Source organism: Molothrus aeneus, chromosome 15 (assembly GCF_037042795.1).
Source record: "Molothrus aeneus isolate 106 chromosome 15, BPBGC_Maene_1.0, whole genome shotgun sequence".
Taxonomy (NCBI): domain Eukaryota; kingdom Metazoa; phylum Chordata; class Aves; order Passeriformes; family Icteridae; genus Molothrus; species Molothrus aeneus.
In genome coordinates, this window is record NC_089660.1 from 17823219 (window position 1) to 17847457 (window position 24239).

Here is a 24239-nt window from a genome sequence, read left to right on the forward strand (position 1 = left end):
TTCTCTTCCTTCCTTTTTGTCACCCTGCAGTGTTCTGTGCCAAGGTCTTTGTGGCTAGGCTGCTCCAACCTGGTAGAGAGCATGTGCGCACTGAGATGCCTGCAGAGCATGCCCAGTGTCAGATGTCTCCAGGTGCCTTTCTTCTTTCTTGTTGTAAATGTTATGCTGTTGAACTTGTGTTAAACTCTCAGGACTCTGTTTAATCAAATTGTTTAGTCTGCTAAATGTTTTTTGTGCATCCTTTTCTGAAATCTTCTACTTAACTGCATTGTAGGAGTGACTCTTTAAGGGCTTTCTGTGCAGTAGGGCTGGGGGGGAGCTGTTGTGTTTTATTGCCTGTTTACTGACGTTGTGATATCAGTAGCATAGTTCTGCATGTTGCCTGCTACGTTTTGCTTTCTCGTTTAACTTAAAAATAACATAATGAGCTTTGCTGTTAATGAACTGACCAGCCTGTGATATTTGTGTGATTTGATTTAGAAAGGATAAGCTTTTTATTTGCTCCTAAGCGTGGGCCTGGGTGTAGCCTTACCTTAGTCTTTGCACGTGGTTGAACGCAGAATAGTGAGCATGGAGTCCTGGGCTCTTTGGGTTGCCCTCTTAACTCAGTTTTTTAACTTCTAAGAAGTGGAGAACGAGGGATGGGGGTGGGGGGTTGGTCTGCATAGAAAACCACTAAATCCTAAGTTGTCTGTTATTTTTCTTCTAGTAAGCTGTTGGAGCTAAGCCTGCATAACTTATAGATGGGGAATTGCTGCTTCATTGGTTTGGGAGGGATTGAAAATGATAAAAAGGGAACTTTTGGGACCAGTTAACAATTTTTCCCAGGGTATTTACCTTGGAAGGAAAATGCTGAACATGTGGAGTAACTGTGTGGCACTTCCCAAAGTGTTTCCGAATGTAATATTTTTTTAGCAGAAAACAAGGATTATTTAACATAGTCTGTTTGCATAAGAGCATCATTCAGTGGTTCAAGTCTTTCATGTGTATAAAATGAGTAGTTAAAAGAAATTGCTTTTTTGTGAATGAAAATGAACAATTGAGTTTTGTGTCACTCCATTTGAGGTCAGCCACTGGAGAACATCAGTGACTTACCTTAGAGAGTAACCAGTTATTTTAAAACCTCTCTTCTCACCTGCAAAATATGGCCACTTGAAATTCAGCAAATGTGAATTTCAGAACCAGAAATTCCTTCAAAATTTTTGTTAAAATACAAATCTGTTTTTCCATTTGAATGCTTTATGTTTCCAATTTTGAAATAGTATTCAAAGAAAGGACAAAAACTCATGTCCAAGACAAACTCCTAGATGGGTAATTCAGTTTTATAGAAATGAACAGTCTCATGGCCAAATCATTGCTTATAGAAGAGTGCCTACAGTCATGCCAGGGCAGAGTCCCAGAGGTTTGGTGTCTGTCTTGGCAATTATCACAAGCTACTTCTAATTTCGACAGGGTGGGATTGTTGGGGTGTCTGCAGGGCCGGGGGTTGGACTTTGATGATCCTTGTGGGTCCCTTCCAGCTCAGGATATTCCATGGTTCAGTGAAATATTGTGCCAAAATAAAGACTTTTTTCTTATTATTAAGGTTTGATTGTTTCTGTAGAGCTGCAACCGAAGAGGCTTTGAGACTTTTGGAAGTGTCTGTGAAGGTTTATTTTTTAAAAAAAAAGTTCTTCTTTTAGGTGTGTGACTCAGTGATGTCGTAAGGGGAACTTGGAAGCAAAAGTGACACCAGCTGCTTTCCCCATTTATTATTTTTGGCACTGTGACTTGCCCTTCATAGTTTCCTGAACTCTTAAGCCCACATAGAAATCAGGTGGGGCACAGGTAGCAGGAGCTCTTGGTTCCGTAGCACACATTAGTTAGAGTGAAATGATTAATAGGAAGTGCTGGGAGGGAAATACAGAAGCTCTTGGTGATTGACAGAAGTTACCTGAGATTGTGTCTGTTGTGTGTGGTGTGTGTAGAGTAACCAGTGAACAGGCCAGAAAGGGGGAAGAGCAGTCTTCACTGGAGCCTTGGAGAATCTCTTCAGGAAGCTCTTACTCAGTCCTGGGGGTTTCCAACCTTTAGGCTTCAGCAGTCACCTGCCATCCACCTAAAGGAAGAAAGAAGGGATGAGGTTTGTTCTGCCTTTCTGTGAGGTTGTTAACAATCATCAAACCTAACAAGGCTGTTTAAAATCAAGCTGCAGCATTTCAGCAAATCCCCTCTGCCCATGGATGGGGAGGTGCTCCAGTTCTCAGTCTGGGTGTGTACTCTGTGCTTTTCCTCATGCAGTAAAATAGCCTCGCAGTATTTTAAACCTTAGTATTTTAAACCTTGCAGTTTACTGGAGAAGTATTTGCTTTCTGTATTCTGTGAGCTGTTAGTGAATGCAGAAGAGAAACAGGTCATTTATTTTTAAAAAAATTATTCCTGTTTGTGGTACTTGAGGTTTCTTCTCATCTACACTGGCTTTTGGTTTAATTGATATTATTAGGAAATACAGTCCCTGGCACTTAACACTTGTTTCTGTTGCATGGAGAAGTACATATTAAGTGCCAGTTCATATACTTGGAGCTGCTGCAAGGCCTTATTTTTAACTGCTTAGTTACCTTTAATGATGTTTTTGTACATGAACACACTGGTATCGAGTAGCTCCTGTTTTCATTTGCTTTGATACGGATTTCTCTGCAAGATTAAAACCAAAATTCTTGTTTAGGTCTTTAGAGAAACTGGTTCTTGTTAGAGAAACTTGTTAGCAGGTGTGTGATGCAACCCTGTGGGTACAGCACCTTCCATGGCTCCATCCTTGGAGCAGAGCAGGATTTTGAGAGTGTTTTGTGGTGCTGATTTGGGAAGTGGCTCCAGCAGGGCTGCCAGGCAGAGACAGGCAGGGTTCTGGGCTCTGTGAGTAAACATCTCCAGTGTGATGTGAGCACTGCTCATTAAGCAACAGAAGATAAGAGCCCAGGCATCACTTTGAATTATTGCATAATGTAGGAGATGATGAAATAAGTCTTGGGAAATGAATTATTAGAGAGATATAAATGAAATTAACCCAGTAAACAAATACTGCCCCACCAAGTTTCTTCCCTGTCTTCAGTTATGCCTTTCTTCTGCTTCTGTTTTTAAAAAAATAATTTTATCTCTTTTAAAACTCCACTTAGGTTTTGTTTGGCTTATTTACACCCTCCCAAGGTCTTTGGGGTTCTTAGAAAAGGTTCTTTGTTACACTCTTCCATCTATGCTTGAAGTTTTCAGCTTAATTGCATGCAGTGCCCTGCTCCTCTTTGCCTCCGTGTTCAGACATGGCCTGTGTGGCCTGGAAGCTTTAACAGAGTTCATTCACTGCAGGAACAAGAAATGTCTCACTTCCCAAGCTGCCAGTGGGAGATCTCAGCTTGTTCCTCCCCAGGCCAGGTTGTAAAGTTCATGCAGTGGCATTTTCAGACTCCTCCAAGCCCATTCTCCCAAGTACTCGGAGGCTTGGGGCAGCACCTCTGCCTTTCCTGTCCTTTATCCTTGCCTTCTGCCCAGTGGGGTGTCCAGCTCCAGAGGTGCTCCTGGTCCTGCATTTTCCTTTTCATGGAGTCCCCATCCCCAGAGATGGCACTCAGTGCTCTGGGCTGGGTATGTGACATAAGTTTCCATTCTTTCAGTTTAAACAAAAGTTTTCAGAAGGAAGTTTATTTTTTTATTTATGGATGTTACAATTTAGTATTAACTTGCTTAAGCTTCTGTTTGTTTTTCTTTACTAATTTTGAGCTTCTGTTTCTATTCTGATACCAGAGGGAAGCACAACAACAGAAAGTGTAGTTGGAAAAACTTGTAGTTGAAAGCTAAGAATTGAACTTGAAAACTACTTCATCCTCTTTTTCCAGTACAAATTGAGGCACAGACATGATGCAGTTTTCTTAAAACCACAGAGTGCTGGAGATGGGCTCTGCTCAAACCTTCTCCTCCAGAGCATGAAATCACAAATGGGAGATGATGAGTGGCCTGTTGCTCTGGAGCTTGCATCCCTTTGGAAATGTTATTCTCTGTAGCTGTTGAAATGGGTTGTGATAACCAGACAACTGCTTTGCTGCTTCTGTTGGGTCTGAAGTCATTTACAAATACCTTTTTGACATGTTTTCTGGTATTTTGCCTCAAAACAGTGGAACTGTTACCATTTCTTTTTGGAAACAGTCCAACAGCTCCATTAAAAAGAAATACATATTTGATTCCTTTTCTTTAAAGGAACAGAATGTTCTGTCCAATATCTGAAATATTTCTGCTTGTTCCCTGTGTTTAAACAGACTTTTCAGAGACACAGAGCTTTCAAACCAAGGCCAGCAGTGTAGAAGCAATTAAAACTACCCATGATGGGTCTGGGGGCAGTGTGGCAGGGGGATGGCCTGGGTTCCCCAGTTCCTTCATCTGAGGTAAAAATGACCAGTTTTCCCTCTGGTAATCAGCAGTGGTGCTTTCCAGTGTGGTTCCTTCTGGCTGGAGTCTCCTCTCAGTGAAAAGTAACACCAGTTTGGGGTTTGTTTTCAGCAGTTTCTTGTAATAACTTTTCTTTTTTAGTTCTCAGTGTGGGTGTTACAGATTTTGAGGCCTGATCCAACAGCTCAGTTTGGTGGCAGTTGCACATCCTGCAGGCATTTGCAAAGGGTAGCATTGCATTTTATTCCCCCTGGTGCTTCAGTGCTTGGCCAGCCTTGTCATCTCCACCATATCCCAGCCTGTTTCCTTTGGAGAGCCTAAACTGGGATGAGCATTCTGGATGCAGTCTGGGCATCCCTTCCAGTCACAGCAGCTTCTTGTGGTGCTTCCAGGTGGTGTGGCCAGCCATGCCTTGGTGCTGGATCCAGATACCTCTGCCCAGGAGGATGGGGAAATGTGAAGTGCAGGGATTACTTTTTCCAAGTGTGATTTATTCTCCAAAGGGAAGGGTTCTCATAAGCAGTTCTCTGGTGTCCTTCATGTATCTGAGTGCTTTGGGCTTTATGACTTCAGGTTTTAACTGAGCCTGTTCATTCTTAGGGGCAAGAAGGGACCTTCTCTGTCTTGGGTCAGTTCCTAGTGTTTGTTTGGAAATGGAAGTGAGTTGTTATTTACTGGAGTGGGTCCCAGGACTGAGCTCTGAGCCAGAGCTTTGCTTTCCTCAGCTGAGGAGCAGAAATGTGTCCTTGATGTGTGAGAACCAGCAAAATGAAGTAAATATCTGTGAGTTTTGGTTCCTGATTTGCCTGGGACATGACGTGCATCTGTCACTTGGAGCTGGCTGTGGCTCCTGCTGAGGATTCCAGCTGTATTCCCTGTGATCAGCAAGAGGGGGTGAGGATTCCAGCTGTATTCCCTGTGATCAGCAAGAGAGGGGTGAGGATTCCAGCTGTATTCCCTGTGATCAGCAAGAGGGGGTGAGGATTCCAGCTGTATTCCCTGTGATCAGCAAGAGGGGGTGAGGATTCCAGCTGTATTCCCTGTGATCAGCAAGAGGGGGTGAGGATTCCAGCTGTATTCCCTGTGATCAGCAAGAGGGGGTGAGGATTCCAGCTGTATTCCCTGTGATCAGCAAGAGGGGGTGAGGATTCCAGCTGTATTCCCTGTGATCAGCAAGAGGGGGTGAGGATTCCAGCTGTATTCCCTGTGATCAGCAAGAGGGGGTGAGGATTCCAGCTGTATTCCCTGTGATCAGCAAGAGGGGGGAGCAGCCTGAGAAACCTCATGGCAGGTTGGGATCACCTGTGGTGGCCTCCCCTGGCTGGCACCATTTGGGTGCTGCCAAGCACTGACCTTTCTGCTTGTGGGGAAAGAGTTTTGCTGCTACAAACAATCTGATACACACGAGTGCTTTTTTTGGACTTTGTTGTTTTCAGTGGTTTTTGGAGAGCACTAAAGGTCATACACTTCATCCCCAAGCTGCCAAGTGTGCTCGAACAGAAGAGTGACCCCTTTCAGGAGCCTGCTCCTCTTGGTGGGGAGTTCTCTCATTGTGGTCTTCTCTTCAGAAGCTGCCAGTATTCAGAAGTCAGTAATTGACTTAATCACTGATCTTCATGAGCCAGATGAGGTGGGAGTGGTGAAATGAGTCCCTCTGAGGTACATCACTGCAGAAGGGACTTCTGAACACAGCAAAAGTGATGGGAGCTTAGAGATCCAGTCCTTACTCCTTTGGGTGACTTGCTGGCCTGCCTTTTTTGTTGGTGTTTCTCTCCTGTTCCATTCAGAGATCCCAGTCTGTCCACTCCACACTGGATAGGATATGTCCCTGTGGAGGCAGGTTCTCCATGGTGAATTCATGGATCACCACAAGGTACTGGATCGTGCCCTGGCAAATCCAGTGCCCGTTGCTCAGAGCTACAACAATGAGTGCAATGTCAGACATTAATTGTGTCCCTCAGAAAGCACAACACAGTCCCACTAAGCCTGAGAGATTTCACAAGTGGTGGGCAGGAGCTGTTATTGCTGATGGCTCTGCTGAAGTGTCTGCAGAAGGGATGCTGTTAGCCACAGCCTTGTGTTGGTGCTTTCTCAGCCTCGTGTGGAAGAGAGGATTTTTTCTTTCTCTGATCCTGTTAAGGTGGAAAGAAATGTGTTAGGAAACGTGTCTTGCTCCCTGCCTGCCTTCTGGCAGTGCCATGCTCGTGCTGGGAGGGATGGGGGAGGGAAATCTGCCCAAGGAGAGGAGGAGATGCAAGGCAGTCTGTTCTGGGTGTGTGTGTGACAGTCCTCTTCCTTGCAGGTCTTGTCTGTTTCCCGCAGAGGAATTTTCTAGGAAGCAGAAATGTATAATCAAAGATTTCCTACCAAGGCTGAAATATGGCATTTGTGCAGTGTCTTTGCACTGCAGACTCCTCATCAGACCCCCCTGGCAGGAGGGTGGGTCCCTTGCTCAGGAGAATTCAGCAGCTGTGAGTACCAGTGTTGATGGTTTTGCTGATACTGATGGTGCCACTCTGAGTCTCCATCAGAAGGACACTTATCCTCTCCAAGTGACAGACTCCTGGGTGCTTAGCACACTGCCCATTCCCAGCTTTCCCTGAGCCTCTGTGATTTGCATCTGATGAGATGTTCTGTGGGCCTTCAAGACTCACATTTAAGAGTCTTTACATAGGTGGTTGGTTTCTTATGGCAGGAGAATCCAAATACATAGGGAGGCATCAATACAATACAAGGGAGGCATGCGAGTCAAGGGTAGCACAGCTGGCTGTAGACACAGCAGGGGATTGAGCAAATTGTACCAATCCCCACCTGGCAGGCCTGGAGGAAGTGCTACAGCAGAGAAAGGAACTATAAAGTGAGCTTTTTACTCCTCTGTGTAATATTTCTGTGGCAAAATGGTCCTGTTTGCAAAGCCTCACTGCAGAAAGATTTGGCTTTGTGGTGCAGGATGGTCTTCCACTGTTCCCAAGTGGATTTTGGGATTCCTGAGAAGTTTGAGGTAAAGCTGTTGCCCTCGAGGAGCAATGCTGTGTGTTGTCCTGAAGTATCTGTGAAATCCTCTTACAGCCTTGCTGAGTTACCCTTCCCAAAGACCCTTCAGACTGTGGGTCTGCCCCAGGAAGCAGAGCTGGGACTCCTGGGGCTGTCCCTGGGTTCAGAAGCGAGGGCCTGCAGCTTTCCTTCCTCTGCCATCCTGGCCAGGCCCTGGGGAAGGGATTCTGCTGACACTGCCACGGGCACAGGGCTGTTTTTGGGGTGCACAAGGTGTCAGCTGGTCCTGGCTTTGGTTTGCCCTGTGCCACAGCTCTGCCATCTCTCTCACACAAGAAGCTGTGCTGTGACACCAGGCACTGATGATGTGGTGTGGATTGAAAATAATCTTCCCAATCCAGGAACCTGAGACCTGGGGCAACTGTTCGTGCTGTTCTCAAATCCTCTTCTCTTGAGTCCCACAGTGAGGTGCTTTTGTATTCATCAACTGGATCTTGAAGTTGTAGAGAGAGAAGGGGTGCTGACTTTCCAGGTCAGGAACATTTACCATCCATTATATAAATCATGTGAAATCTAAATTATGCAATTGCACATGCCTTTGAAAAGCCAGATAAAATCAGCACTCAAGTGCAGTGTCTGACTATCCCCAGGCAAGGCTGGGTGGATATATTTAAAAAGTATTTTGAGTATTTTTTTACAATTTGTATTACTGAAGGCCTTTTCATTTAGCTGCAGTTAGGCTGCGGCCCTCATGGATATAAGATTTTCTCCACGTTCTGGATTGCTTGGATATCAGCAGTTCCAAACCCACACTGAACTTGTGCATAAATGAAAGCTTGTGTTTCAGGCAATTAGTGAGTGATTAGAATTTCCTGAGGAGTTGTGAAGATTGATCCATTTCTGTGGGCTGCCAAGTCTGGAATACACTGCTCTACATCTCTGGAGGAAACAACTGAACTTCCAACAGGACAGGATTCTTCCTTGGGGTAGCTCACTGGTTCTTGGCTGCAGTTGTGTTGAATTTTCATTGTGGTGGCTGCTTTTTTCTGTATTTCTTTTGTGTGCAAATACCATCTATTTTGTAAAAGATGAATAGTCGAGGTTTACTGCAGGTTTAGTATTTCAGACTGTCCAGTGGCTTTGAGTAACCTTTGTGTAATTTTCAGTGTAAAAGTTTGTGTAGAAGCCTGTTCAAAACCTGCTTAAAGTTTTGCAGTGTCTGAGGCCTTTGAGTGTCCCCTCCCTCTCACAGCTCTTCAAACCCCTCGTGCTGAGGGTTGTGCTTTGGGCTGACAATTTGAGGTAACTCCCTTTAGTTTGATATGGAAACAGCAGGAGAGATCTGAATCTAAATTCCCTCTGGGAAACCAGGAATAATCTTTGAAGTATTTTAACTTTGCACCAGGCAGCCGAGTTGCAAATGTGTAGTTAATCTTAACAGAGGCTAATTTATTTTTGATGAATTTGAAGTGATCTAATTGCTAGCTTAGCTTGAAATTTGCTTCCCAGATGTTACTTATCCTACCTTGAATATGGAATACTGTTAACCTTTATCAATTCTGTGGGGCAGAGTGCTGTCTTCTGCCTTGTTTACCCATGAATGTGGCCCATAGAGAAAAACGTCCAACTTCTGGAGCTTTTGGAATTTGATTTTGCCTTGCCATGGTGTGGAGGTGTCCATACAGGCCCTGGGTTTTGGGAAGGATGCTCCATGGGAATGGCAGAGCTTGTAGGAGGGGATTGGCGGGTTCTGGGCTGTGAACAGCAGTGCTGATGGAGCAGTTGGTGTTGCAGGGATGCATCAGCTGCCTCTGGAGTGTCTTGGCTGCTCCTGGAGCCCTGGAATTCAGCTGCTGTTCTGTGCTCAACCCTCAGTCAGATGTGCTAATCTGAGCAGTCAGCAGTCAAATGCAACTTTAAATAGTTTGTTTTCCTTTTACAAGTCCTGTAAATGATGAGATGAGTGGATCTGAAGAGGTCTCTCTGCATCTGCTCTAAAAGGAAGAGAAGTGATGATAATCTTAAGCCAGTATTTTCCCTTCAAGTTTTCTTTTTTGGATGCTTTTCTAATACAGGAAATAAAAGCTAAATCACTTTTTTACTAGACATTGAGACAGTTTCTAAGGTAGTAAATATGACTTAATGTTTTCATTATATATATAAAAAAATCCCAAAAGCTTGACATACCTAATCCTCCTAACTGTCTAACAAAATCCAGTTATTTAGAGTGGCTTTTGATACAGTTACAGGTGCAGATATTCTGAACAAGTGTGTAACATGGTGTAGTCAAAGCTTTGAAAACTTAAGCTCTGCTTTTCCTTCAGAACTTTGAGTGAGTTTGCTGTATAAGGGACATGGTTTGAAGTTTGCCCTGAGTTTTAAAAGTACAGAGGAAAAACGGTTCTGCTTTGGGATGGATTAAGAGTGAAAGTGCAGATTCTGCCTAAATAAGTTTATGTGAATAGATAAGTTTATGTAATAGATGAACCATTAATGCCAAACTACTGCTAATAATTGTAGCTGAGAACTTGTGGTAACTTCTTTATTTAAAAATATCAATTGAAAAAGCAAATCAATACCTTCCTCCTGACATCTATGTACCTTCCTACAGCCCCTTTGTCAGGGCCATGTTTCTGGTTTAAACATTTTACTTTTAAGCAAAAGTTATTCACAGGCAGAAAGGATTTGTCTTTAGAAGTATTTGGCCTGTAGGGCAGTGAAAGTTAATTGTGGGATGTTTTAGGCAAGTGACTGCAAGTGTTATCAGTGATATCAGTGATAAGCTTGATGACTGCTTTGATACACATTTGAGTATTGAGATTTGCTGCTCTGCCAGGAATGGATTGGGATTCCTGCACACATCAGTGTCTGCCAAGGAAAGCTGAGGGACTGGACAGTGAAAGGAATGAACTGAGACACCTGGAAAACAAACACCACTCTAAGCTGAAGGTGGAATTAAAGCTCCTGTTGGGCTGGGCAGGGGTGGGAAAATGAATCCAGTTTTCCTCTAGGTGAGCCTCAGGTGAGGCTTTGCAGGGAGCCTTGATGGCTCCTCTTATTGCTGGCTGCTCTTGTGCAAGCTGGGAGATGATGATGATTATTATTGATTGAAAATTTCCCCCTGGCAGCACAAGCTGAGCTTGTGGGCACCTTAATCCCCAGCCCTGGCTGAAGTGCCAGCTGTTTTTGCCATTTCTCCTGCCTCAGTGGTACTCTCTGTCTGAGGGGCAGGTGGACAGACAGTGGTTTTTCTGTGTTTGGGCTCTGGTTTCCATCCAGCACGAGGGTTTGCACCATGTGCAGTTTTGCAGGCCGTGCTTTGGTGCTGGAGTGGTGCAGGGATGAGTCATCAAATTGCTACAATTACACAATTCCCTGCTCATTGTCCTTGTAAATACAACGGATGGGCACAGGCAGGTTTGGGTTACTGACTCTTTACTCCAGACACTCAGAACATTAAATGAGAGTTTAGGGTGTCTTTGAAACAGTCCTTGCAAGGAAGGTGTTGTTCATGTGATCCTGCAGTACCTGTTGAGGTAAGGCTGTCCTTAAGACCTAACCAGTTACTGCATATTTAAAACCCAACCAAACCAAATCAAACCCCCACTGGATGTCTCTTGGGATTGCAGTAATTACATTGTTTTTCTGGTGACATCAGCCTGCTGTGTGGAAATGGAGGCATGCTGGAAAATAGCTCTGAACTTGGACAGAAGTGCAATTGTTTTGTTTCTTATGACGACCTACCCTGAACTAACTAAGTCAGTCGGTGAATATTTTTGATGTAAATCTTTCTGAAAACGTGTAATACGTTATTTCAGAAGTTGGAAAAGCCCCAGAGTGGTTTTCTTGCTACAGTTCTCCATCGTCTGTGGCCCTTCACAGGCTGGGATAAGGATTAAACCCTGCCCTGCCAGGCAGGCTCAGGCTGCAGTTTGGGCACACAGCTGCCTGTAAAAGGATGTGCCATCACCAAAGGCTCACTGGTGCAGTTGGAGTCCTTGCTGAGTGTTTCATGGAACTGGATCAGAAAAGTAATCCTGAGCTGCTGAGCATTTTCATGTGTAATTTCAGTTTCAAAACAAGTAATGTGCTGTGACTCTGGGTACTGCCCCCACTGACCTGACTTCTGAGGGCCACCAGGGTGATCAGAGGGGGGATGGAACACTTCTCCCATGAGGAAAGGCTGAGGAAATTGGGATTGTTCAGCCTGGAGAAGGGAAGGCTCCAAGGAGATCTAATTCTGGCCTTCCAGGAGCTGAAGGGAGAACTGACTAGGAACATGGAGAGAGATTATTTACATGAGTTTATTAGTTTCGTGTGAAGTCAGATATACTGAATACTCAGAGATACACAGTTTTATGTGTTTTATAAAAATATATATATAAATACACACACACACACAAGATCAGCGAGTTAATTTGTAATGAGTTTAGGGTGAGGATTGATACTCTCAAAAGAAAGTTAACATAGTGGTACTAATTGCCAGTCATCAAAGCATTGGTGATTAAGCAGCATGATCTGCTTAGTGACTGCTTGTGGTCTTTGGAACCTGCAGAAATTACTGTTCTGGAACATGTAGGTGAGAAATGGCTTGAGGTTTTCCCTCTTTGAGCAGGGGTAAGAGCAAGCAATTCTAGTTTTGGGAAACTTGTTGCTCTGGCCAAAACCTCGTGCAAAGCAAACCCTTGAGAGGTGTCAAACCAGGGTATGGAAGTGCATTAGGTATCTCCTAAAAACTTACCATCTGTAACTTGTCGTCAAACTTTAGTTTGTAGCAGCTTGAAACACAAACTGGGGAACTGTGGTGCTGAATTCAGCATGTCTTCCTTTTAACTTTTTGGTGGTTAGTCAAAGGCCAAATAAAAATTGATGCCCTATTTTCAGTTACGAGGGTTTTTTTCTAATTTTGCCTTCAGCTGTTGGCTCTTGGTAGACTCTTTAAGTATTTTAAGTATATTTTTGTCTGAACTTCCAGCAATAGCTGCACTAAAATTAAACCTGGCAACTGGGAGAGCAGCAAGCTAGGTAAGAATTGAAGCATGTTCAGCCTAATTCGTGCAGATCCCCAGTGCTTACATAAATAGTTTAGTTTAAGCTGAAACAAGCAATTACTAATACAGATATCAAATATAGACCTGGCTATGGTCAGCAGTGTAAACCTTCATGTTTGGTGGACAACCAACTGTCCCTGGGGGCCAAGGAGGCCAATGGAACTTGGGGACATCAGGATTTTTGCATTTCTTCGCAGACAGATCTTGAGGAGGGTGAGAAGGGAGAGATTTGGTCGTTGCTGTGAGAGACGTTCATTCCCTTGTTGTGCAGTCTAGGTTAGGGGTTCTCCAACTTAATTTCGTATTTGTGCTCCAGAACATTTTTACTAAGAGCCTCTCCATAGTTAGAAGAGGAAAATCCCCTTTTATCCCTGATCAAATATGAAGATGTTGTTAATAAACTTTGTTTAGCAGGTTCCTGGGTTAGCAAATGCTGCCCATTTCTCCCCATGGAGATGCTCATTCCGTTTGGAAATGCTCTGAAGCGTTTGGCAGTTTCTGGCTCTATTAAAAGCAGGAAGCCATGAGGGGCATGTGCTCATCACTTTTAGCTGGTGCAGATGGCAGCCCAGCTTCCTCCCTTGCTGCTGGCTCCAGCTGTCCCAGAGGATGGCAGATTCCTCACTTGCCCTGGGAGATGCGTGCTGGGACCTCCGGCAGTCCCTGTGTGGCAGAGCTGGGTTCAGGAGGGGATTGAAGCTCCAGTGCTGTGTACTCCACCTGCAGAGTTTGAGGTATCCAAGTATGTATTTGTTATTTTGTGTTGGTTCTTCAGCTTCTTCAAAGTCAGATGTGGTTTGTTAAAGGACATCAGAACCTGTTTAGCTGAATTGTTTTAATTCGTTTTGCTTATTTTGTAACTTTAACTGAAATTTCCTGGTGGTTTTTTTTCCAGAGAGTGGGAATCTTGTGAAAAGTTAGACTGTTGAAGACTTAGCTGGGTCTTTAATCTTTAACTGAGATGGGAATTACTGGTGTAGTTTCAAGGGCAGTGAGACACAGAAGTTCTTACTTCCTTTCCCTTTGATTAAAGCTCAAATATAAGACTCTCTTCTTTTTTTCAGGGCAGCACAGCTGTTGTCTTGTTTTGTCCATCCATCCTCTGTATCCTGTGAATCCTTTCTTTGTTAGGGAAAGCTTTATTATCATCAGAGAAACTTAGCAGTGTTGTGAGCCTTGCTCAGTGCTGAAACTCGTGTGTCCTGCCCCAGTTCCCAGGATTTCCTGCTATCACTTCCATAATTGCTCTCCCGATACTGGAGCTCACAGTGGCTGCAGAACAAAGCTGCACCTGGCTGTTCTCCTGCCCAGGCAATTAAGTGACTCAAGGCACTCCCAACTCCTGGAGCCCAGTGCAACCCAGGCTAAGAGCAGCCTGCTGGAAATCTGGAGCAGCCTCCCCAGGTTTGATGGATTTCTGCTGGAAAAGGTGCAGCTTTTCCTGCTCCTTCTGAGGGAGGGGAGCCTTGCAGTGCCACTCACCTGCAGGAAAACACGGAGTGCTTTTGCCCCTCACAACCTCAGATCTGTGGAACTGCTGTACTTGAGACATCAGTTGCTGCCTGGTATCCAAGGATCTGAATTGAAGCTGTGATTTATGGAGTTTTAGAATACCTACAATATCTTTGCCTTTGGGGATCGTTCATGGTTCTTTGTATTTCGGAAGCTTTTCGTGATCTCCAAAAGGAATTAGCTTGATGTAATCAGGCTTGTCAGAACCTCTTTCTCTCCAAGTAACTTGTGAACCTGGTTTTGCCACAGTTTTCTGCACCCCATAGAAATCCCATAAACTTGAGGTATTGTGGAGCAGAAAGACTAAGGAAAGCCTGAAGTTTCTGTGGGACTAAGCAAGGAATGTGGGATACAAATCTCCAGGAAATGAGCTTTTAAACTTGCCCAGCTTGTGGAGCAATGTGTGAATTTTACTGCCATTTCTGGTTACAGTCAGTGGAAATAGAGGCTGGGGCTTTGCTCAGTGTAACTCAATTCAGTTGGGTTTCAACAACTGTGAGGCAGCAACAAAACATCCCAGCTTGGACCCATTGTTATCTCTTGGCTGTTGCTGCTGTTCCCAGTAGGGATGGAGAGCACTTACTCCAGGCTGACTAATTAAGGAATGACAGCTGGTTGGAAATAATCATTCTACTTTTGCAAGAGCCATGAGCAACTTCACAAGAATTCCTGGAAGAAATGAACCTATAAACAAGATGAATTGACAATATTTAGAAGCTCTTGCCCTGTGAGAAGCTGCAAGGCTCTTGTGGGGGTCAGAATCACGCCTGGAGAATGTCTGCAGGGGCAGCTCAGCCTTGCTGGGATACTGGGATGAGATGTCAGTGCTTCCATCAGGCCTTGGAGTTGTTCAGCAGCAGAGCTGGGGGAATTGGGGTGAATTCCGTGGTGATGCCACTTCAAAGCCACCTGGGAAACTGGCTGTATGTGGAGATGGGTGGGGTGAGCAGAGGTGCTGCTGAGGGGAGGGAAGAGCTGCACTTGGAGATGCCTATCAGTGTTCTTGCACAAGGGCTGGAGCCCAGGAGCCAGGACTGGTGACACCATCTGTCAGGAATTCTGAAATCCTTCTTCTACCAAGTGCTGGGAATGGACAGGACAGATCAGAGCTGTCTAATTGCTTCTTCCAGCCAACAGGGCAGGATCCACCCATCACCTCCTGGTCTCCAATTAGTAGGCTTAAGTGTTGGAGAGAGAGATTGGAGTATGAATTGGGATGTGTGTGATGGGGGGAATGACCCCAAAATGAAGTGCTTTAAGAGAGAAGCAGAGCGAGTTTATTAGAAAGAGACGATATAATAGGGAAAACAAAATATGTATTTGGGAGCAGAAAGGGAAAGGATGAAGGATTTAAAAGCTCTAAAATACAGTAAGAAAGTGTGGAATGAGTCAGGGTGGGAAAAGAGTAGATGTAGTAGTAGATGCCATTAAATGAATGCAGCTGTCAACTTCCTGGTGAAATATCTGATTACCATGTTCATTTCCAGCCTAAAAATCAAGCTGTGTTATCTGCCCCCACAGTCATGGCTCAGATGGTGACAGGACATGAGAGTGTCTCTGGGCAGCAGTGCATTTGGAGTCCCCATCCCTGGAGGTGTCCAGGGAACACCTGGAGGTGGCACTCCGTGGCACTCAATGGTCCTTGTGGTCTTTCCAGCCTTAATGATTCTGTGGTCCTGTGAGATTCCAAGGCTGTAGCCTCTCCCCACAGCCTGCTGCCCAGGTCTTTCCCTGGGCAGCAGTGGAGCCACAGTGGAATTGAGTAGGGGCACAGCACAGAGGGAAAATCACTTTTCAATCTGCTGGTGTGGAAATCTGATGGTTTTGGTGACATTTGTGTCCCTGCAGTCTGTGTCACAGTGCTGCTGTGCTGTAGTTCTATTGGATGTTTACAGAATGACATCATGTTTAGGAGGCAGTTCTTAGTCTCCATCCCTGGGAAAGCTAGCAAAGATCTCAGATATTTTCTGATAAAGGGAGAAATGCAATGGCAGAGACCCACCATAGCCTGCCGAAGGAAAGTTAGGGCATAGATGGATAAAATGTGGGATTTCTGCTGAATTTGCTAACCCAAGCCACCTGTTTGATATTCTCAGTGTTCTTGTTTGTAGCTCCCAGGATCCATGGGTTTATTTAGCCTTCAGCTGCCAAAGGACATGAGATGTTCCTTACTCGTTTAAGGACACACTAATTGGATGCACAGTTAACAACATATAATCACACTAATGAGTGTTTTTACATATTCATATTGAAATAAAATAAAATCAAAGACACCCTCCATAGCTCCCTGGTGGCATGTTTGCTTTCCAGAATGGTGTAACTGGTGTGGGCTGGCAAGGTCCCAGTCAGTGAGGGGCTGCTGTGTGTTCCCTCCTGGGGAGGAGCAACCCTTGCACTGGTTTGTGCCCCAGTGAGAGGGGCTGGTTAGGACTTGTAAATAACTGGGATGGCCCTGCCGAGACTGTGGCTTCAAAAACTATGAAAGGTGTGGCTGTCTGTTCTGTGGGTGTCCAGAAACACTAAAATCCATGTTTTTGTAGAGGCACCCCAAACATCTCCTGCCTTTATTCCTTCCTGGATTCCCCTCCAGCCACCTCCTGGGCTTGTACATGTCACTGCCATGTGTGTCATGACCAGGCAGTTGAGTCTTTCCATCACCTGTGGGCACAGTTTTTATCCTGTCATCCAAAGCCCATGTGCCACGTGTTTTCCACACCTTCAGAGAGGGCTCAGGGTAGGCTTGAGCCAAGGCAGCTGGGCAGGGGAGGGAGCGTTGCTGTAGGCAGGACACTGCTCATTTGCCAGATTCTCTCAGTTTGTGCAGCACATCCTTATGGAGGAAAGAGGAGGAGATGAATGCTTTTGAGATGGAATTGTGTTTTGAGTGGGGGTGGATGTAGTTTCTAAGGAGTTATCCATAATCCAAGATGGTAGGAGTAAGGGAATTATTTGACTTACTTCATTGTATGTTTTACCTGAGCTCCTTGTTCCTGTTGAGACAGAAGGGAAGAAGGCTGAAATAATTACAGGTGTTTGAGGACACTCAGTTTGTCCTGGTAACCCTCTGCCAGTCCCATGGGGATGGGGATGGGGAGGGCAGGGCTGGGGGAAGCTGGAACTGCCCGGGAACGAGGGACTTGGGGGCAGGGAGGAGGAGGTGGTGGGTGTGCCATGGACAGCAAAAGGGAGCAGCTCATCAACAACGGGCAGAAAAGACACAACTACTTTGGGAGACAGGTGAGCTCAGAGAAACATTTGCAGCTGCAGGTTTGTAGAAATGCTTCCATCTTTTATTGGTGAAGGAAAGGGAGGAAAGCAATAGTAAGGATCAATTCTGATGTGGGGAGAGCATGCAATAAAGGCAGGGGTGACTGCCAAGGGTTGTAGACACAGCCTGGGCAGTGAATTGCAGAGATGTTCTGCAGAGAATGATCACTATTCCTAGACCTGGGAAAAAAGCATATTCTGTTGCATGTAAGTAGTGTATAGTGATTTTTTTTTTTTTTTTTGCCTAGCTGTATGCAATTTAACTTTGGCAGAAAGTGCTGGTTGAATACATTGACAGGTTTAATTGCTTTGGCTTGAGTAGGATGAAAGTGAATTTATTTCCCAGTGAGAAAAGCGTTGAAAGGCTGCATGAAAACCTGTCAAAGGAAATTGAAGCGGGGTTGGGGAGTTATCTTTACAGTAAATGGAATTGATAAACATGTCAGTTAAAAGGGGAATTTATTTATAATACTCAGGTTTTGTGGCCAGAAGTCTTTGAGAATTCCATTCACTGGGAAAATGAATTTTATTTATTCAATTGATTTGCTTTTTCGTAATGCTTGTAGAGCAAGAAATTGTCACAGAGTAAAAAGCTGAAGTAATATTTGTTCTTTTTTTTCCAGAACACGTCAGTAATGGAGGATCAGAATGAAGATGAGTCTCCAAAGAAAAATACCTTGTGGCAGGTAGGACTAACATGGATGTAGAAGGAGAGGTGCCAGGATTTTATATGTTCCTGCTTTTGAGAAATGGCCAAATCTTGGGTCTGCATAATCATCCTTGGATGTCGTTGGCTGTATCCTCCTAAAATTAGCTCAGCCTTCAAGTGAAGGATGATGCCGGTGGATAATCCTCAAGAAATTATCATTTTTGCTCAGATTCTGTGGTTTGTGCTGACCTTGGAAGGACAATGCTCTGTCAAAGCATCCTTGGGAATAAAGTTAATTTATATTTCTGAGCATGTGACTGTGTTGTTTAGAATGAGAAGTTCAACATGGCAAGGACTCACAACCTGTTTGCTTTGAAGAAGTTTGGGAATATTTTGGAGCTGCCAATTGCTCCCCAGCAGCCCCTTGGCTCCTGAGGGGCTCAGAGGAGCTGGCATCACTCTGAGCTGTGCTCAGTAATTAGCAGTGGCTCCTGCTGGGGTGTTCTGGGCCATCCTGATGTGGAGCTGAAGCTCCTGGGATTTTAATGAGGTGTTCATGTACATGTCCCAAACATTGACAGGAGCAAAAACAAACCAAGCCCTTGATTCTCAGTTTTTATTTGAGGACAACCAGTGCAACACTGACATGAGGGTCTTGAGTTCTTATTTTAACCACCAGAATCTGAGCAGAACATTTGTGGAGACAAACTGCAATGTGCCTAGAAACCACTGCTTTGAGCTGGGAAAGGTAGTTCTAAAAACAACTACATCCGTGGGGTTTAAGTGGTAAGAGATGTAAGGGAGGAATTCAAGATTTTCAGTGTAAGTAATAATTTTGGGAGCAAAGGCTATGAAAGACTTTAAAAAGTCTTTGAAATTCATCTGATGTAACTCATTTCTTGAAGAATGTGTTTTAAAATTTAGTTTTGATTATTTCTTTGCATCTTCTTACATGTTCTTCCTTGAGAGAGATTTTATTAAGCTGTTCCTATAGCTTATATATAAATCTCAATATTTAAATATACACTAACATATAAATAATGTTCCTTTTCCAACCCCAGATAAGTAATGGAACTTCATCTGTGATTGTCTCAAGAAAAAGACCATCGGAAGGAAATTACGAAAAGGAAAAAGACTTGTGTATAAAATATTTTGACCAGTGGTCTGAATCAGATCAAGTGGAATTTGTGGAACACCTCATTTCCCGGATGTGTCACTATCAGCATGGACATATTAACTCCTACCTGAAGCCCATGTTACAGCGGGACTTCATCACTGCGCTGCCAGGTAAACGCAGGGCACAGAGCAGGGACTGCTCTGGGCTGTGCAGCCCCTTGGGGACATCTCTGCATTCCCATTGTCCCTTAGAGAGCCAGCGCTGCTTCCTGCTGCAGAGAGGGGCAGCAGGGTGCTGAATCCCTTCTGTGATTAATTGGGTTGGCCACTGGATGCCAGTGTTGTTCCACGTTAAAATAGTCGGACTGGTGTAGCCCAAAGGATTTGTGCTGGAACTGGAACTGAGTTGTCACAAAAGTTGTGTATCTGCAAGCTTTGGTCTGAACTCTTTTTTCTTACAGAAACTGCTACTGCAGAGGCATTTTAGTTTAGGAATTCTTACATTTTAGTGTTGTTCTGAGTTTCTGCTTAGATGAGTGCATCTAGTTTGTCTACTCTTGTTGCTGACCTGAGAGCAAAAACACTTGTGGATTTTTACTGTGTTGCCCAGCCCTGACTCCTCCTTTCAGTTACTCACAACCTCTTCTGACACCCACAAGTGTCAGCCTGTGTGGATATGTTCAGATATGAAATCTGTTTTTACACTTGCTCAGTGATTTTTTTCACAAAAGCACAGAGCAGCAATAGTGGATATACAGAATCTCTAGGTTGTAATCTGGTAAAGGCGTGGTTTTCTCAATAAGTTTTTGGAAGAAATTGTATCTCTGGATTCTTGCTGCTAGGGGCAGTGATTCATATGATTCTTGGAAAGGGAAAAGTGTGGACATTGTTTGCAGAGTGGGAAATCAGCCTGGGTAAGTGGTCAGTGTGTTCTGTGTGCCCCTGGCAGCCCACTGGCACAGCTTCACCCTGCAGTGTGTGAGCAGTCTGTGGGGTTATCCCAGGAATGCCAGGACAGTTCTGAACACTGAGGGTGGAAGAGGCCATGCAAAGCCTAAAAGCTAAATCCTGAAACTGCAAATCAGCTGCTCCTCCTAGGACTGACTCTCCAGACCCTTCATGTGCAAGTTTGATCTTCAATTAAAATTCTGTTTTGTTTGCTTTTATACCTCAGGGCTGATAGAGAATTATACAGATCTTTCATTTTATATATTTCTGCCTAAGAAAATGTTGGGAGCTTTGTAAGGTGACACTTGTTTACACCACATTTGTATATACCAAAATACATCTTTACAACTTCTGTTGCTTGTCCCCAATGTAAATACTGGGAATTGTTCCCATGTTCAGCCTTCCTTGAAGGTGCTGTGGCGTGCGAAGAACATCTGTCTGAATTTACCCAGGAACTTAATCCCAGCTGGTTGAAATCAATCCTGTGTTGGGCTGCAGTCACATTAAAGGAGAGCTGGAGTACCACTCTCAGGCACATGGAGGGATTTCTGGGGTCATTCTGTGCAGGGCCAGGAGTTGGAGTTGATGATCCTTGTGGGTCCCTTCCAATTCAGGATATTCAATGATGCCTTTTTAAAAGATGGCTTTGCTTGTCTTGAAGTCAAATTCTTTTGTTGTAAATAGGAGTAGTTTTTGCTCTCTGTCCTGACCAATTTTACACCTGTGAGACTGTAGGAAAAATGGAAGAAGAGTTAGATGGAATTGTTTTCAGTGACAGAGTGGTAACTGGCGTGTTTCCTGATCTAAGTGACTGTTTTGTATCTAATGTTGATCACATTTAGAGAGTTGACAATCCCACATTTGGATTTCATTTTCACACAAAGTGATATTTATACGCAGACCTTTGAAATCCCTGTGAATTTTAATTGTTTGAATTTATTATTGAAATTCAACCAAACCTTCAGCTGCTCCCTCTAATCAACAACAGCTCTTTTTCACCATTTTCTGTTAAACTGTAAAGACTCTGTAGAGTCATAAGGGATGGGTGTCATATTTTCCTTTGAAAAGTCTACCAATAGATGTCAAATTCATTTTACTTCAGAAAATGGAAAGGCTTTAGTACCTATTTCAGAAATTTTCTAAAACAAATCCCTGTCTTTTAATCTAAAATAGGGACATACAGCTATTTCAGGCCTTAATGTGTCTTAAACTTAGTCCTGCATGTTGTCTGACATCAAATCTAGTCTTGAGATTTTTACTGCTAGCAGAAGTTCACAGGTTTAAATTGCTGCATCCAAAAGAGATGTCAACTGAAATATTTACCCTAATTAACGTAATAGGATCAGGTCCAAAGCACAGACACAAAGGACAGGGCCACTAGACATATGTTATAGTTACCTAAATTATGTAGAATAAATCAATAAACGAGTAAGACTCACATGTATTAGTTTCTGCTTTCTGCTGCTGTTCATTTTTATGAAGGCCATGTGAAATTCAGTGTGCAGTGGAGGACTGTATGAATATACTTTCTTCATGCTCTAAAAAAATAACAGTAGTTCCTTTGATTTGTCAGGACTATTTGAAGCCCAAAGTGGGCTGTCATGAGATAAAGTGGAAAATTAAAAAGGTCGTCATCTCCTGGTTTGAAAGATTTTTTTCATGCTTGGCCAAGGGGTGTATGTTACTCATGAAAATTGAGTTATTCAACATCTCAGGTTCAGGGAAATTTTGTGGAAAGCAAAATTGCAGGTCTTTGAAATAAGGAACAGACTTAGCAGTGACTTTTCCACAGGGAAGAATTTCTCTCCAGTATCCCATCAAAGCCTGCCCTCTGGCAGGGAAGCCATTCCCCCTGTCCTGGCCCTGCAGTTCCTGGTGAACTTTCCTGTAGCCCTTTCTGACACTGGCAGGGGCTCTGAGGTCCCCACACAACTTTCCCTTCTCCAGGCTAAACATTCTCAGCTCTCCCAGCCTGGTTCCAGGGGGAGCTGCTCTAAGTCCCTCTAGCAGCTCCAAGGCCTCCTCTGGACGTGCTCCAACAGTTCCATGTCCTTGTGTTGGGGACACCAGAGCTGTGATCCCTGCTCCAGGTGGGATTTCAGGAGATCAAGAGTGCAGGGGAGAATCCCCTCCCTGGGCCTGTCCATGCTGCTTTTGCTGCACCATTGTGCTGATTCTCCCTGCAGGGCAGAAGAATGGTCCAACAGGCAGGAAAGACCAAACCTTGGAGATATTTTGGTGCCTCTGTGTGCACTCACCTGTAGCTGGTGCCCCTACCAATGGCAGTGTTCTCACATTGCTGCCATGCCCCAAAGCTCTGGATTCTCAGTGTCTTGCAAAGCTGGTTTGGTTGTTTCTGTGCACTCACTGATTGCTCTTCATTTCTTTGTAGAGCAAGGCTTAGATCACATAGCAGAAAACATCCTTTCCTATCTCGATGCCAGATCCCTGTGTGCAGCAGAGCTGGTGTGTAAGGAGTGGCAGAGAGTGATCTCGGAGGGGATGCTGTGGAAGAAGCTCATTGAGAGGATGGTACGCACGGACCCGCTCTGGAAGGGGCTCTCCGAGAGGAGGGGCTGGTGAGTGCCTCACTCTGCTTGGTAATTGTTGAGGTGTCGGGGGTCCCAGGAGGAGGTGAGAGATGAGAATTGACTCCAAGTTCTTAGAAGGCTGATTTATTATTTTATGATATTCTATTCTGTTATATTAAAAGAAAATTATATACTAAAACTATACTAAAGAAAGAGAAAGGAGACATCAGAAGGCTAAAAAAGAATGATAATAAAAACCTGTAACAGACTCAGAGAGCCTGACACAGCTGGACTGGGATTGGTCATTAAGTTAAAACAATTCACATGGAACCAATCAGAGATGCACCTGTTGGTAAGCAACCTCCAAACCACATTCCAAGCAATCAGATAATTGTTCACATTTCATTTCTGAGGCTTCTCAGGAGAAAAATCCTGGGGAAGGGATTTTTCATAAAATATGACAGTAACACCTGAGCTCCCCTGCTGCTGCACGGCCTCCTGCACACATCCTCCCATGAGCTCTGCCCAAAAGGAAGGTTCCAGGAAATGGGTATTGCTGAGCTCCTGATCTCTGCTGGGGCTGGAGGCCAAAGCTGTCAGCTCCCCTTTCTGCTCTGCCTTTGTCCCTGTCCTTTTGTGCTCCCATGTCTGACACCATTTTTTCTTGCTTGAGTCTGTGCAAATTTGGAATTTCTATATTGCGAGGAGAACTATCAGTTCCATCAGCTCACAAAAAACAGTGCCAGCACATTTGCAGGGCTTTTTCTCAAGTGAAGTATTGCCAATTGGACTTCTTCTGTTTGGTTTGGTTTTGGTGGGGTGTTTTTGGGGGTTTTTTTTGTGTGGTTGTTTGTTTGTTTGTTGGGGTTTTTTTTTTGTTGTTTTTTTTTTTGTTTGTTTGTTTGGTTGTTTTTTTTCTTAAAGTATAAAATAGCAGCTTGGGCTGCGGAAGCCTCTCAAAGGGGAAAACCCTTGTTTTCCTGTCCTTCCCAAGTTTCTGGAGAGCTGTTTCTGCTTCAGAAACCTGTTTCCCTGTGCTCTCTAGTGGTGTGCCTGAGCAAAGGCATGTACAGAGCAAGGGGATGGCACAAGGATGAAACCTTGTGGAGCAGGAAATCAGAACTGGAAAGCACTTTTTATCTTTTTAACCTTAGACATTCTAAATATTTGTCAAATTGCAAAGTCACAAGAGTTTTAATAGTGATACTAAAAGTTCTCCCAAGTATTTCTGAGAATACGTGCTGAGGGTTTTGTTCTGGGCAGGCTTTGCATTCCTGTCAAGTTTGGATTCTTTGTGGTACATTGAAAACTGTTTCTCCTTCTTTCTAGGGATCAGTACCTGTTTAAAAACAGACCAACAGATGGGCCCCCAAATTCGTTTTACAGGTCCTTATACCCAAAGATAATCCAGGATATAGAGGTAGGTGTTCTGATCTATCCTGTCTGCAGGACAGATAATGGTGCTGATTTTGGGGTTTCAGAGATGGTGAATGTTGGAGCAATGAATCTGTGTCACTGCTGCTCTTGGGATGATGTGAAAAACACCCACAGCAGGTGCATTGGTTTAGGTATTAACACTGCCTTTTTTGCATTTAAAGAGTTTTGGAAGTCTTCTGAGACTATGGATTTTAATAAAATAGCAGGTTTAGGACACACTACTCCAAGAAAATTCCCTGTGTTGCTGAATGTTCAGTATATTGGTGATACACTCACTTAGAAGGTGATCTGACATTGATGCCTTAAACAGCAATTATTTAA

At 44.1% G+C, this 24239-nt stretch overlaps 1 protein-coding gene across 4 annotated transcripts in view; it reads left to right on the forward strand.

Annotated features, from left to right (window-relative positions):
• Positions 1 to 24239, forward strand: part of FBXW11 (F-box and WD repeat domain containing 11) — a 57509-nt gene that overhangs the window by 15569 nt on the left and 17701 nt on the right. For 2 of the 4 annotated variants that reach the window (XM_066560105.1, XM_066560104.1), the window contains 5 exons: positions 31 to 132; positions 17861 to 17923; positions 18948 to 19173; positions 22343 to 22529; positions 23811 to 23901. In XM_066560105.1, the coding sequence (XP_066416202.1) occupies positions 82 to 132; positions 17861 to 17923; positions 18948 to 19173; positions 22343 to 22529; positions 23811 to 23901 (618 nt within the window). In that variant the 5' untranslated portion in view covers positions 31 to 81. The remainder of the gene's footprint in view (positions 1 to 30; positions 133 to 17860; positions 17924 to 18947; positions 19174 to 22342; positions 22530 to 23810; positions 23902 to 24239) is intronic. The other 2 variants (XM_066560107.1, XM_066560106.1) reach the window with 1 other exon arrangement.